At 42.5% G+C, this 15922-nt stretch overlaps 1 protein-coding gene across 3 annotated transcripts in view; it reads right to left on the reverse strand.

Moving 5' to 3' along the window:
* Positions 1 to 2526: 2526 nt before the first annotated feature.
* ABTB3 (ankyrin repeat and BTB domain containing 3) overlaps positions 2527 to 15922 on the reverse strand; it is a 177319-nt gene continuing 163923 nt past the window's right edge. For all 3 annotated transcript variants that reach the window (XM_059816041.1, XM_059816040.1, XM_059816039.1), the window contains 6 exons: positions 14203 to 14308; positions 13292 to 13394; positions 11459 to 11540; positions 10524 to 10592; positions 7313 to 7426; positions 2527 to 3462 (listed from right to left, as the gene is read on the reverse strand). In XM_059816041.1, coding sequence (XP_059672024.1) covers positions 3253 to 3462; positions 7313 to 7426; positions 10524 to 10592; positions 11459 to 11540; positions 13292 to 13394; positions 14203 to 14308 — 684 coding nt within the window. In that variant the 3' untranslated portion in view covers positions 2527 to 3252. The remainder of the gene's footprint in view (positions 3463 to 7312; positions 7427 to 10523; positions 10593 to 11458; positions 11541 to 13291; positions 13395 to 14202; positions 14309 to 15922) is intronic.

Genomic DNA, 15922 nt, shown 5'->3' on the forward strand with positions numbered 1-15922 from the left:
AGACTTACACTAGTGAGGAAAGTAGGATAGTTCCTCTCATACATAGAATAATCTTCTTAGAAGATCTTATAAGTAGCTCAATTTGCAGTAAAGAATTCCAAACAGTCTTTTAGGAAAACCTTCCGATTATGAGGATAGTGAAAGTCATGGTTCTGCGTCACTGGATGTTTCAAGAGCCTGCAAACTGCATGTTGTCTGGCGTGGTTCAGCTAGACCTCACCCAACCTCACGGCAGGAGAGGTGGACTAAAATCGCAGTTTTCAAACTCTGGTTTGTGGATCCACAAAGGTCTGCTGACTAATTCCGGGAGAAATGAATGCCAGGCTTACACAGGGGCTGGCTCTTCTGCTGGAAAAAGTGATAGAATGTCACAGGTCAAAAAAGAATTGAAAGTCATGATTCTTTTTTTTTTTTTAAGGTTCCTTTCAGCTATACATCTATGACGTTGGGATTACCAATGTTTTGAAGGGCAAAAGTGATTCCCTTATAAATCAATAGCCGCAATCCCTTCTGTAACAGCTTCAGACAATAGCCTCTTGGGGCTTGTTATCTCCTACCATTTGCTAGTCACCAGCAAAGCAGATCTCATGGCAGCAGTGGGTGCCACACTTTCTGTCATGCTCGGCCATGCAGATTCACAAGCCCCCGAAGGAGCAACGGGACACATGAATGTGTGGGCCAAAGGAGCTCTGCTGGCACGCTCTCACAGTGTGTGTTTGGAAGCAGCTGTACTCTGTCGCCTTTGGCTCGTGCTTGCCTTTGAGTGCCCAAACACGGTGACCACTCAGTTCATGTACAGCCGCCAAAAGACATATTAAGCCCTTTATCTCTGAAAGAAAACCAGTAAACGTTACCACAGATACTCTCAACTCATCAGAAGAACTAGCACAGAGTTATCAGTGTCTCCTTCCTAGCAAGTCCCAGGGAGGTTCCTACAAATGCTAAAAAGACATCACTTTCCAGGGGCAGTCTGTGCACACAGGACTCTACATCCCCTTACCAAGCACAGTTGGTATTTGAGCTAGAAACAGGGGCACAACACTTGTGGCTATCATTTTAGCATTTGACAACAGACTGCCTATCCACAGGTATACCTGTGGGCATGTTTCACAGAAAAAGCTATTCTGCCTATGGATATACGCATATACAACTCCTGATGACTTCGTTGGGCACTACATATCTACCCAGGGGAACAATTTTAATACCATGATTATTGTCTGAAAAACTTTGCTATTTTGAACCATGAAGCTGTGGGATGAGGTATTCTCCTATCTAGTTATCATTGGCATGGAAGGATGGGTTTCCATGGATGAGGAGGCACACCAAATGACAACAAGCACCCCTGCATGTTGCTGTTGCATCAACCATGATCTTGCTTCTCTAAGATCGCAACAGTCACACAGAAGTTGCCATTACCTAAATGTTCCAGACAACAACTTGTGTGAACATCTACTATGCAGAAAAAAAAAAGTCTAATTGAGTGACCTGCTGTGTCTCTGCAACATTAGTGGCAGTTTAGACATTTTTGTAATTTTTTGCAGAAACTGTAGAGGCTTTAAAACACCAAGCACACAGGAGGATTTACACTTCAGAGTCATAAAACAGCTTCCTACTATGTTGATAACTAAACCCAAAACCGTGTTCCCTAAGCATGCCAAAAGCTATCAACATAGAAGAGCACCCGACGTAGATACTTCAACAAAAGAACAAGAGGTTAACATGCACTGTCAAAATAAAACTTCTAAATTCTATGAACGGGGCACAGTTTCTGAACGGCATGCTAGAAAATAAATATACTAATGTCACTTTGCCATGGAGAAGGCAACATCTTTGCCTGCTTCTTGCTGTGGTTTTCAGAGACAGAGCATCAGGAATGTTGTGGCACATAGCAGATTTGTCTTGCTAACAATACGCTGCAAAATAAATGAAGCTTTGACATTAAATCACACACCCCACCCCACCCAAACCCTGCACTGTAGATAACCTATACATTCTCAGGATACAGTGAGAAATCATTCTATAGTACATATTTAATTATAATTTAAAAAAGACTAACTCGGACAACATCTCCGGCCAGTAGCAAAGTATTGACGCATTACTGAAGTAAAGATCTGTTATTGTCCCTTCACTGTAACGAACAGAAATCAGCATCTCAAGAAGGGTCTCCAGGGGTATCGTATCACAACCAATCGCACCAAATAAAAAAATAAGCTAATTTCACAAATGAAGTTCGACAAGAAGTGACATTGCATTTGTCTTGGTGAAACAAAGCACGAATGTAACATTTCACAGGTACAGTTACCATGCAAATGCATGTTGAGTTTGTCATTGTTTTTAAGCCCAAATCATGAGTAGCATGCAGTTCTCCTGCCCCCCCTGAACTACTGTATTAGAGATAATCTGGGTAATGTACCTCTTTGGTGTAACCATAGCCTGTTAGGCAAGATTATACCAGCCTAGGAAAGAATACAAGCAAAACTTGATCATACATATGTTTACACAATGTACATTTTACCATTTAAAAAAAACATGTTACATAGATTCTCAAACACAGCTCTGTCGAAAATGAAATTTTAAGCTTAAGAAATAGTTTTTAAACTACAAGGCCACCCCATTATTTTTTATGAACAATTTAAAAAGTTCCCACCCCTAAAAATCTGCCAGTATATTTCCTTCACTGTAACATTCTTACCCACTCTCTAATACAGTTGATCTTTGCTTGACAGCAATAACAGTTCTTACATTTCTTAAATGCACAAGATAATGGACTCCGGGATAGATATAGTTCTTAAATGTGTAACACTGGAACAAAACTGCCTTAAATGATTAATTGGTCAATTTGGGTGTTCCCCAGCACCACCGCTCAGGCAGGGGCTTCTGCTGTTCGCTGATGTGAGTTCTGGCTTTCATTGGCATCGAGCTCCACGGCCGTGTCTGTGTGTGTGCATGTGCGTGCGTGCGTGCGTGCGTGTGTGTGTGTGTGTGTTCAGATTTTGAGTATAACAGCAATTCATTGGATACTCCATTTGCTCAAAAACACGGAGGAGCTTTGTTTTCTGTATTCCTTCATCCAAACAGGGCCGCAGCCCCACTGCAGCACCTTTGGCCAACACAGAACTATTTGGATGCGAAGTAGAACTTTTTAATATTTTGGTTTTGTAGTTGTTCAAGCAACTGCAACAGGTTTAAGCAACTGCAACAGCAGACTTAACTTCCAGGGTCTTTGTTAGAGGGTTACCATCTTCCTCAGCTTTATACAATGGAGCCCTTTGAAGAAGACAAATGAATTGACTGAATCCTTGTGGCCAACGTCCTCTGTAAGTCCTGTAGTACATTTTGACCAGACGTTTCTCCGTTCTTGTCATACAACAGCTGTTTGAAAGCTTCATTTTCAATAAGGACCATCATATTTTTTAGAAAGTAGCCTTCACAATAGGAAGATAGTTCTGTGACTCCGAGAAACTGTAAGAAGTGAAATTAGAGAAAGATAACCATTCTGATAAAACCCGCATAATACAGCACGTAAGAGCTGCACACAAACACACAAACTAAGCCTTTCAGACAGGTACAGTAACACATATATCTGGGATATGTGTAGATATATATGTGTGAGGGGGAGGAGTTAATCAAACAGTATTTTACACTGATGATTCTGGTCACAATTCCATGTTATAAGGCCATGGCTGTTAAGGAAACAAACTTCAGGGCTGAAGCTTTGCTCCCTTGGAAATTAGTGGGAGTTTTACCACAGACTTCACTAGACCTGTGATTTCATGCTAGAAGTTACACCCTAAAACTATAGGTTTGGGACAACTTACTCCAGACCAAGTTTAATGAATGCCACCCTTAGCAAGGATGGGACACATGACCTGTCATGCAAAGTTTCATGCTTCAAGGAATCTTTGGAGGAGAAATGGAGGTTTGCAGAGCATGTGGTTTGGGGCTGTCAGTATCCCCTTATGCTGAACCATGTCTGGGTAACAGGCAGGGATACGGTAATGTGTAACGAAACCTTAACTGTGTGAGCAAAAACGTGTGAGCAAACCTCAAATGACCCATACTGGTCATTTGATGGGTGACCTGTATTAGTCATCACGCACTGGCTAGATCCTGTGGTCATACAGAGCATAGCCATGATATTCCACTATAGGTGTAATTATAAGCCATGCAAGTGCACACGCAGTGCTCAGCCCATCGTCCTGCCCAGGTAAGCTCCTGCTGGGTCGAGTACTCCTGCTCGAGTAAAGCGGGAACCTTTGGCTGCAAGGTGCAGCCTGAAGGGCCAGAACTTGCATAGCCAGCATCGCATAGCTTTGAGTCCGGACTGGAACAACTACACAGCAGTGTTGCCCACCACCACCTTAACATCACGTTTGGAACTAAGAAGAGCAATTGCTAAAAAAGTAAATTAAAAAAAATTAGGAAAAAACCAAAACAGATTAGGGCTAGGTAGGATCTGTCTTCCCAAGGAAAATGAATGAATTTAATTTTATTTCAAACCATGCAAGTTTTCATCAAATTATGAGTGCGTTATTTTGCACCTGGATGTGAGAGCATATGTGTGAATCTGTATTCTTCTCTGAAACACCGTTCATCCCAATTCATTATTTCAATATATTCACGACATTGAGGAAATAATGTACTCTTCTTTTTCATATTTGTTCTGGGGCCCAGATTGCAATCTGTACAAGTGCTGAGTATTTTAGTCATGTATTTGAAACTCCAAGTGATTTTGTTGTGAGTTTGGAGGCATTAATGTAAAACACAACTGGTATCTAGTGGTAACTAATCAATCACCATTATAAATCAAACTTGCTCAGTTACTTAATTTCTTTCTGAAAGTAAAGAACAGTGACAAAGGCTTTGAAAAATGAAACCCTTAAAGTGATACTAATCAAATGGCTGCCTTTGTAGATGTCGCAATTTTAAGAATGGGATTGTAAGCCCATAGGGATGCCACAGATGATTTTAATACCCTCAATTCAGCTTTTAAATTGTAAATGTGACCGAATCCACATTGTCTCACCTTTCTACCAGTACTTCACCTTTTTAACACAGGGTCTCAATCTCTTGTTCCTACAGCTTCTTCTACACAGCTCACCAGCACCATTGTGCTACAACCCAAGCCCCCAGCACAGATAGCTTTCCAAATCTGTGCTCACTTCATGCTATGCTTCCACCAAATTGTATCTTTCTCTCAATCATGATGACAAAGACTGTGGTCCGCATATCTCTGGGCCAACCTGCTTGCACATTCCCATCTGGAAAAGTAGGTCTCAGCATCGCCTGAGTTCCTGCAGGTGCAGCTGAGCTTGCAAAGTAGCAAGGACTAGAAATGGTACCTACAACAGGAGCAAGTTCCTCAAAACCTGCTCTTGGCTGATGCTGTGATTCCTGGCTTCAGTGCCTGCTCACCTTATTCCCATCCTCACTGTGGTCTAACATGAGCTTTTTCCACACTTCAGAGAGCAACATGGAAAGGCGTACAGTTGGCTGGCAAACTGCGCTTGAACTGCCTGTGAGCTCCCCTGGCTCATCAGGACCACCTGGCCTCTTCCACCACATACCATTACCTCGTATTCACATAACAAACAAATAAAGCTACTGTGTGACGGGAGCACTCTGGGCAGAACAATCTGTGCTCAGATTAATCACCTGCACATTGCACAGACTGGGAGCAAAAAGATGGAGCATCTTCTCTGCTCTGCACAGAGCGTAATAGAGAGGTATATGAACCAGCTTTAAGTGTGCTAGTTCAGGTCCTGGAAACCTAGATATAGCAGTATGAAACTTAGCCCTGGTAATTTACTGGAAGCAGGGTAAATTAGCCCATGCAAAGCTCTAGTGTCATGTGGCTTAACTAATTCCAGAAGATTTCATTCACAGCTAGCTTGGCTATCTCTGCACACATCAGTGCAAACATGACCCTGGCCATAAAAGCCTCTCAAGTACACCGTTTCCACTGACTCCACTGGGAGATGCAGGCACAGAAAACTTGCAGGCTGGGACCCCTGCAGGCAAACAAGGAGCTAGATTCAGTCACTGGGTTTGTTCAGTCCCAGCATCGACAGTGCACAAGTTCCTCAGACAGGTCCAAAGCTCAGTGTAAGAATGTTCTTCAGTCAGGATATAAATAACAGCCACATTTCACAATTCGAAGAAAACAAGTGATTTTAAAACAAAATTGTTCATTTTACTTTTAATAACAGTAATACAAATTGAGAAGTTCCCACATGGGCTAGAAGATAAATCAAGTATTTTTCAAAAGATTCCTGCACTGCTGGTTTTTTTTCCTATTACAATAAATAGACCTGAAGAGATACCTAATTTCTTATTCATTTTACAGGTGGAACTTTATGCTATTTCAAATACTGATTGCGCGTTAGCTGTACATCAAGATCTAACATTACTACTCTCTGTAGAAAATACCTGATGATGGGAATGGAGGTCAGATCTGCAGGTGTTTGGAGCAATTTGCAGGATTACTCTGTTCAATCAAACCTCTATGTCACGCTGCACCATTTTATCTTTCGTATAGACCATGTAAGTTATAGAAAAAAATAACCTAAGGACCACTTTAAAAATATTTTATTGCAACTATTTATGTATCATTTCCATCTTCCAAGTAAAAGTCTAACTACTAAGCACTCAAGAGGAGGAGAAAAACTCAAACTAATCAATGTGGCAATGACCTCCATCAATGAGCAAAAATAGGTTTTCTAGGTCAAAAAATGCCATGCTTTAATGCCTAATGACTTAGGCCCCCTCACAACCTAAGTAAATAATTTGATTCCAGTAAGAAGCTGTGAATCTCTCCTCTCCAAGACAAGAGAATTCTATTTACTATCCTTGTACGGCTCGGAGATGTTGCACTTTGACAATGTGGCATTTTTATATATTGACAACCTGTCACCAGCATTGAGTATATCACCCCAGTGGGCTTCAGGCAGGAGGAAACAGGAAATTGTAAAGGGAAAATGCAGCTTGGAAGGTGAGAGAGGTGTCTTATTCTGTTAGGTGATTCCTGTTGAATAACTCACCAGTTTGGGTTGCCAAGATAAGGGATAGGTCTGTCACACTGTGGTACACACAAATTGAGTTTCAAGCACTTAGAGAAGAGGGTGAGCAGTTGCCACAGATGCTCTTACACTACATGATTTAGGACTGTCACTATACTAGGTACCTATTAGCCACTCAGTCCCAGTAAATAGCAAATCTTAAATAAATAACAAACTATCACTACTTGTCATAAAACTGCCCTACAAGTACGATGACAGACACATAACATGCAAGCATATGCAGTTATTTTTACCTTGGCATGATTATAAATATCCACGCAGTTTTCTGTATTAATGCTTTTTGCACAAATGATCTCACAGTGTCGTTGTAAAGCTTCAAGCTGGAAAAATTTAGCAGCGGAGAGAAGCTAAAAAAAAAAGGCAAGGAAAAAAACAGTCAAAACTGCTGAGTGATACAGAATCAGAGCTTGCTTCTTTACTGTTTCATTGTATTTTTTTCTCTGCCTCTGCTTCAGTTAGCATGACAGTATGGACAGTCAGAATGAGACGGTTGCTTGGTTGCTTCAAACCTTTGCAGTCCCCTCGAGATCACACTGTGGGAAGCTGTACACGGAGAGACCACCACAGGCTGCTCAGGTCCGCGTGCTGACTTTGGGATGGGGTGGGGGGCGAGTGTGTGAGAGAGAGAAAGGAAATGACAGTTTGGAGAGTCTTTGGTCACTTTGCAAACATGACTCTGGCAAGGAGGGATCTGCAATTGCATTCCAGGAAAAAAAGGTTCCAGTTCCACCGTTCCCCAAGCTCTGGCTGCAACAGAGCACCTGGGCTGGATGTGGGGATGTCAGCAGAAGGGCCGGAACCAAGAATATAGAAGAATTCAAACCAGATGATGATAACCACCCTGGGCAGTCTTAAAAATCTAGAGAGGCAATAAACCTCAAATCTGTCACCTCAGCAGGCTCAAGGAAATGGAGTCAGATCTCCATATGCTCCTTGCTGTAGCTTGCAAGCAAAGGTAAGGCCTCATCTAGGCCACGGGCACTGAAACACTGTCTGGCTCCACATTACCCCAAGGAGCGGATGCACAGTGGAACACGATGCAAAGGTGGGAACCAGCTTGGTGCGAGGCACTGCCCGGTAACACTCATGTTAGTGTCACATGTCTGTATCGCTGCACGATGACAGCTCTCGTGCCATTCGGACTCAAGCTGACCTCCCTCTTTGGGCCTGCATCCACCCTATGTATATGCTACCTGGACTGGCACTGCCTTGGGATCTCTGCATGCCACTGTACACTGTGGGTATGACCTGAAGCCTATAGGGTGAAAACGGCTTAAATTTTGAGTTCTCCAACTGATCTCAGTAGTGCTAGGATTTCCTCTATCGCCCCGTTTCTGTCCTTTTACAGCTGGGAAAAGGAATGTAATCACCTCTGGCTCTCTGCTCTGGCTTAGGAAGCAGGTTGGGATTCTTCATTGCTTGACACCTTGCTCTAACCCAGCCAGGTCTCTCAGGCCAAGCTGTTCAGGTGTTTAGGCATTTATACAGCCCTTATCATCTAGGACTGCATGACAAAAAGCTATGCTGTGAATCCCAAAAGGGCTCTTACACCACTAGGTAGGAGCGCTGGGGAACAAAATCCTGAACCTTCCATGACATTATTCTGAATTCTCTCCTATGCAGCCTGCTCAAGCTCTTATTTAATCCCATAAATAAATCCAAGTGCTGGAAATCTGCAGTACTGATGTGATAGCAGCCAGCTGGCCCCAATTACAAATTGCAGCAAAGACTTCTGTGGAGTATTTTTGGTGCTTCTTGTTATCATATTTGTAATAAGGCAAGTTGCTAAATGCAGTTTTGAAAGATAAAGCCAAATGCTATTCCAGCTGCCTCTATGGCTCAAGAAGTCACGTGCTGGTTTGTAATTACTTTAAACTGTGAGGAACCGTGGCCAGATCTGTTATCAACAGATCAATCAATCAGTCATACATTCTTGAGTCACAGAAGTTTTGAGATGTGACAAAAGTAGAGCAAGCAGTCAGCTGAACTGCAGCACAAACTTTTTAACAGTCTAGGTGGTAACACACACACATGTCTATAAAGCTGTTCCACAGCCGTATTTCAGAAAGGGTTAGAAATTCAAGAGCTTCTTTCAAAACTAGGCATGAAACAGAGAATCAGTGACCTTTTCCTGTAAAGCTCAGAAAGTCAACGTGGGTATGCTAAGTTAAAAATCCACCGCCTGCATTGGAGAGGGATAATTTCAGTCCTGACTAGTTCCATCCTCTGGCTGCCAGCCGGGTCGTTACGGTTGTCCCTGTACCCATCGGAATTGATTCACCCTGGCCACTTGCACCCCAAAGAAGAGTTGCTCCCAGTTTCTGGTTAGCAGTACTTTGGTAAAAGCCAAGCCTCGCATGGATACCCCAGCCAGTAATGTCATAGGGACAGACTAACTAATGTAGGCAACAATAAAACATCATGGTGGCAGACTACAATCTGTACACTGATGATTACCAGCTATTTAAGTAGCTCTGATTTTAGTATTTACTGTCCTGTGTTCTTTTTGGCTGACATAATTTGGTGATTGTCAACAGGAAAACTTCCTGAATAACTATCAAGAATTTGCTCATGTATCTCTTAGTTCTATATAGTTAAAGTCGTTAGGCTGATCATAGCTGGCAATGACAGCACACAGTATTTGGAAGAGGATGACTTAACATCCAAACAGGTTGGATCCATACACTAAAGGCTCAGTCAGCTCCAGTTGGCTTGGTTTGGCTTTCGCAAACGGGCACAATGACACTGGATGTTTTACATCCAGTGATAAACGGGCAAAGGAGTCTGTATCTCAGGGAGCAGCTTAAGGTTTTGTTCAGAAAATGTGACAGTCAAATGCTTAAACTGAACTGTGCGTCCACTGGGACTTCTCCCATGGTTAAAGCCAGGTACATGCCCAAGAATTCTCCTGAGTGAGTAACCAAACCGGATGCTTTTACGCTGCTGAGATAGGTCTGGACATGTAAGCCTGAGCTAATAAACCAGAAGTAAGAGTGTGGCAGAGAGAAGCTCACTGGCCCAGCTGGAGCAGAGCACCTCACCTATCAGGCTGAGAGAGAGAGGATGGTGTACTGTGCTGCCAGGAGTTGATTCCAGATTTTGGTAACACCAGCTTTGCATTTCCTTGAAAGAGCCTCTCGAAGTACCTAACTAGGTGTTTTTATTTCAGATACTTTTTTTGCTTGATGATCATAATTTTTCTACTCTTTCTTCTCTGACAGTCAACTTCACACTGGCTATACCATAACGGGCGACAGGCAGAGAAGGAGACTGGGTGTCTCCCGCAGGACTGTGGACAGTCTGGGCACTCCGGGTAAGGCACTGCTGGCTCTTACAGGAGTGCTCATGTCTTGCCCAATGGCCACTTGCCCAAGTGCCCTTGGATGAACGGTACACAGTTCACTTAGCATTGCTCCCACTGCAATTAAGATAAATGTCTCTTACCTCCATAATTTCATTATTTTTAATCAGGAGTGACTCTGCACCTCCATAATAAAGATACTGCATAACCAGCTGTAATAGAACAAAGGGAGTGTTTATAAAAAGCAATCCAAGACATCAGGGAACAGGGGGTGACGTAAAGACTGCAGGCAATACCCGAGGCTCTCCAACACCACCAAGGATTTGTAGATAAAATTGGCCCAAACCTCCTGATTTCAAGATATATTTAGTTACTCGCTTTCTCTGCACAGTTCAATGTTTCCTTCTCACAGGTAGTCTAACATCTCAACCCTCACCAGCCACACTGTCCGAACTTTCTGGTGAGCTCCAAACAGTTTGCAGGAAGTTGATTAATTCGTTCGATGAGAAAGAGTAGGGGAGGCTTTGCACGAGCCAGCTAAGATACCTCTGCAGTGAGCTTCCAGCAAGCCTCAAGTTATTGTAGGCAGCTGGGAATTATCTGCAGCAGTAGCAGCTGATACATGGAACTGCCTGAGCTCAGACTCAAATAAAGGGAAGCATATACATGTATACACTACAGATACAGAAAGCAAGCTCTGTATTTTCACGGCAAAAAATTGATTGAACAATACTGCTAAGGAAGGGAATGAACTGCGTCTCTTCCGAGCCTGTCCATTAAATACAGAAAGAGCCAACAAGAGAAAAAAGTATCAAGTGCTTTACCTTGACATGCACTGCTTTGTCTGCATAGCCCATATAAGTGAAAACCATGCTATTGTATCTGGTCAGGCATGACATTTGCAATCAATAGCACTCTGCAGCTTAGCGTATGAACAGAGATGAAGCCTGTGCTCATGAAACCACTACTCTGAGCTACATGTTTATCAAATACATACCATACATATTAATTTGGACAGGGCATGTATGATGTTCCTATTACATGTTCCATTCAAATTCAATGTGAGTACTGACTTTACCTGAAAGATGGGGTACTTCACATAGTTGATCTCAATACAAGTACTATCAGATGAGGGCTTGCTAGACAGCAATGCTTTAAACCTAAATAAAAAGGAGCAAGATTGAAATACCAGCCCAATTATCTCTGTGAAAAAATATGGCAAAGTGGAAGGACAGCATCAGCTCTTGCAAAAACAGTACACTGAAATGAACGGATTTATCACTGAAAAGCATCAAGATTTAGATACTGACATAAAATAAAGTTCAAACCAAAAGGAAGAAGCCTCTCTTTTAGGAGATTTCAATTTGAAATTTTGGAAAAATGTATCTAATATCACAATAGAATAAAATGTACATAGGAAATTCAGATACTGCAATGATGCATATTACAAAACCAAAATATATTTTTTTTTCTTGGAGGCAACATGATGTTTTACGAAGACTTACAACATTTAAAAACTGCACACCTTCTTTTTTGAAGAAGATAAATTTTGGCCTATGTCTATTATGCTGCTTTAAAAAAATGTTTTGGAACAAAATATTAAAACAACTACACTGAAACTTTTCATAGTTCTATGCAGACTCAATACAACTGTGTAAGAAGAGACATATGAGAGAAAATTGGACAGGTTGCTGTTCTCTATCAAAACCTGAAATTCAGACTCAAGTTTCAGTAAAAAAACCACATTTTAAGTTAATAATTGCAGATTTATGTGAGACACACAGATATGTAGCAATCTATTTCTAAAAACTAGATATTCCCATTTGATTAGAAGGCGAAAATGGGAAATGCACTGTCAGAAACATCTGCCCTTGTACTTCCTCTTTTTGATAATTCATCTGACCCTCTAGCAGCAGTAGTGCAGAGCTTGGCTTATGTATCAATACCAGCATTTGCTGGATGGTAACCTTTTTCATGTCACGACTGCATCTTGTTAATTAAAATATGGATAACAATTGATTTGGTTTTACAAGTGTCAAACTCTACTAAGAACATAATTTAGTAGGTTTAACGCTGGAATTTGGAACGTGTTTGTACCTCTACCAACGAGCTCTAAACCAAATTACCCATTTCTTAATTGAAGGCAGGGTCAGATACTGCAGTTGCTTTATGCAAATCTCTTTATTTTATGCTGTGGGTTGGCAGGACGTCTAGCATCAATTCCCGCATTGCTCAAACTACCCAAACTCAGTGGTTTGTCCTTGCCACATCTTGAAATAAGCCCTTACGGAGGGCCAGCTAAATTTGCTTAAAAGCACACCTTTAATTATAAAGTTGTGTACAAATAAGGTTTGTGAGCAACTTTAAGGTTGGGTTGAGCTGGGTAACCAATGTCCAGCCTTATGAGCACAGGGAACAGACTATAAATGCTGCCTTTGGATACAGTATGATACATTTCGTAGTTATTTATTTTAAAAGTGTCAAAAGCTGTCAATGAATTGTGTGATAGTAGCTTGTTTTTCCTGGAGACTGTCTACACTGATGCAAGGCAGGATTTAGCCACTCACAGGATAAATGATTATTAAGAATCAAGATATTAAGACTCCTCTACGATTAAGAGCTGGATGCAGCAACGAGCTCCATGCAAATGTGCCTCAGTGGAATGAAGTCAGATGCCTGGCCAGAAGCACGGATCATTTACTGGGTGGGAATCTAGTGATTGGAGCACTTGTTAAACATCCTGCAGATCAACCAGAAACAAGCTGTTGAGATGTTCTGCTTAGGAAAAACTAAGATTGGGCCATTAGCCTTCAAAGAATATTAACAGCAGTAAAAAAAAAAAAAAAAAAAAGCAAAACGACAAAATAAATTTCTGTATTTGTTAAAAACCAGAAATTTCTCTATATTTTACCTTGGTGATGCAGTAAATAGCAACACTCTATGTGCATAAAATGGTCTTCCTTCCACCAGAAATGTAACATCTGACATCTCTTTGTTGTTAAGAAAATGGGGATCTAGAATCACAAAAAGAAGAAAAAAAAAGCCAATAACTTCAATTTGGAAGAGGTCATGAATGTACAGAAGATTTTCCTGTTTTGACAAAAGAAGAGAATAGCATAAAAGGATATTGTTTTTAATGAGTAAAGCCCATAAAGCTGTTTTGGACAGCCTGAGACAGAAGCCCCCCAGACAGCCACGTGGAGTTCAGACAAAGGGAATTCAAAGCTTTGAAGTCTGTGACAACCTTTGCTGGGATGACAGCCAGCCGTCCCTGCCGTGCAGAGCTGGCACAGCCTCCCAGCTCTGCTACCCAAAGCAAACCACAGCTGAACGGATGCTGGAGGGCCCTACACTCATTTATACCCTATTACGCCCCTCTTCCTGTGCGGGGAAGTCTTCGTGCCAAGGGGAAGAGGGTCCTGGAAAATCGCTCGGGTCTTCTCTCAGCGACATTAAAACAACCTGGGCTCTGTCATCAGGCCTGGGAGGGCTGTGCTGCCGCGGCATCACGCACAGCCAGCCACGGCGGTTTGAGATGCGGACAGACGTTTGGCTCGAGGCCCCAGTCTCGGATCCCAGCCTAATTAGCAACACAGACAAATCTTTGCAGATTTACAGCCCCACTCTAACACACCTGATGACCCTCCTGATTTCAGCAGGAGTTTCAGGTTAGGCTAAGTTTGGGGCCCTTCCTTTTTCTAGTTCTGCCTTTCAAATTCAGGTTTTTCTCTGACTTGTGTCCCCCCAAGGCACCTGGCCAGCAACACAGACTTCGAACGGCTCTCCTTGGAGAGCCAACAAGCATCTTCAAGTCACTCTTACCTAGGCGAGAGGTCTGCTTGCGCTTAATTTCAACGAGCTTTGGAATAGGGTAGGGTCCATAGCAATGCGTGAAAATGACAGAGAGCTGCTGGCTGATCACTTCATTCTAAGCAAAAGAAACAAATATATGCAATGTAAGCTTAGTATGCAAGGTAAGGTCAGTATGCAAAGGAGATGTTACCCTGTTCTCAAGAGTTGCCTGTTTTAAAGCTAAAGAATGTGATTGCTGAAGGTTTATTAAAAAATCAGAGCTTAGGATTATCAGTATTTGTTAGAAACTGCAGTTCTCATTTACTTGATTGCTATGTCTCCTGTAGGCATCAGTTAAAATGAAAAGTCCTCTCCTTAGAGCAGAAGTCTTCTTTTCCCAACAAACTCCATAGCCCCCATCCCCTCCGTAGAAACAAAGCTCCTTTACAATAAATAGGGCTTTAATTTCATTTGCAAACTTACTGTACTGGAAGACAACTTTTTGTTGCTCTTTAGAAAATGGTCATCGGTCAAGTTTTAGAAACCCAGAGCTACCAAACAGATATAGCTGCACAGCCTGCATGCATTTCGGAAGCACAGCAGCCTCACAAACTGACCTTTCCTTGCAGGGTGACAGAAGCATCACAGCCTGGCCCTGAATCTCCTCATTCAATCCCAAGTGTTTCATCAACATGCCCTGACACTGCTGGCACTGGCCTGGGCACCACTGTCCTGACTGAGGAAGCCACCAGACCTTTACAGAACCAGGTCTGGCCCCTGGCCTCACCCACTTCTGCCCAGACTCTAGGGCAAGGCAGGATGCTTTCCTAAGTGCCTGAGCAACTTGAGTATTTGTACGCCTAAGCTGCAAGGATAGTGAAATGGATTTAGTGCTTAACTACCTAAGTCACAGCTGAAAGCAGGATTTAAAAGCTTTGGCAAATTTTATCCCACTCTTTGCTGGTAACCGGAGCAGATCTAGCCAAGTTCAGTGGTGCCATGCAGCTAACTCATGACGATGTTTTTTAACTACCCTGTTGGTTGACGATTCCCTTCCACACCAGGAAACTGTGAAAAGGCGAGGCACTTAGATATGAGAGGGTCCAAGGCCAAGGAAATAAGCAGGTAAGGGAGAAAAATAATCTTAACATAAAAATTTGAGGAGTGTAGATGTTATACTAAAAATATCTCCAGGCTTACAGAGCAGAAATTGAAGCTTTCCTTTCTCTGAGCACATTTCAGCTCAGTTATAACAGCAGTGTTCCTTAAATCCCACGAGGGACAAGGAGGAGTAGCAGAGATCCTGTAATGACTCCCTTACTGCATCTAATCAAATGGGGTGGGAAAGGGTAGAGCTGAGCCCTCACAGGCACACGCTGATGTCAAAGGAAATTACACACGCTCACCCGCAGGCAGGAGTTGGCTCCTATTACTACGTCAGATGTAGCATTGAAAGAAATGCTAAGATAAGAGAAATACTGATGCTAAGAGACACCATTTAGCACGGCACAAGGACCAGCCCTTAAAGACAGGCTCACCGCTGTGGCTCTGAGACAAGTAGGATGTCTCGCACTGGGAGCATCTCTCTGTTCAGCATCTTCCAGCCTGAGCTCTGCAAAGCGCTTCACAAAGAGAGTGAATCACAGGGCGAAGAGAAAAGGAAGATTTAAGGCCAGATTTAAAGAAGGAAGTGACTCAGCCAGGGAGGGCTTGGGGGGAGAGCTCTAGACAGACAGGGCAGAAAGAGCAA

Source organism: Gavia stellata, chromosome 4, assembly GCF_030936135.1.
Source record: "Gavia stellata isolate bGavSte3 chromosome 4, bGavSte3.hap2, whole genome shotgun sequence".
Classification (NCBI taxonomy): domain Eukaryota; kingdom Metazoa; phylum Chordata; class Aves; order Gaviiformes; family Gaviidae; genus Gavia; species Gavia stellata.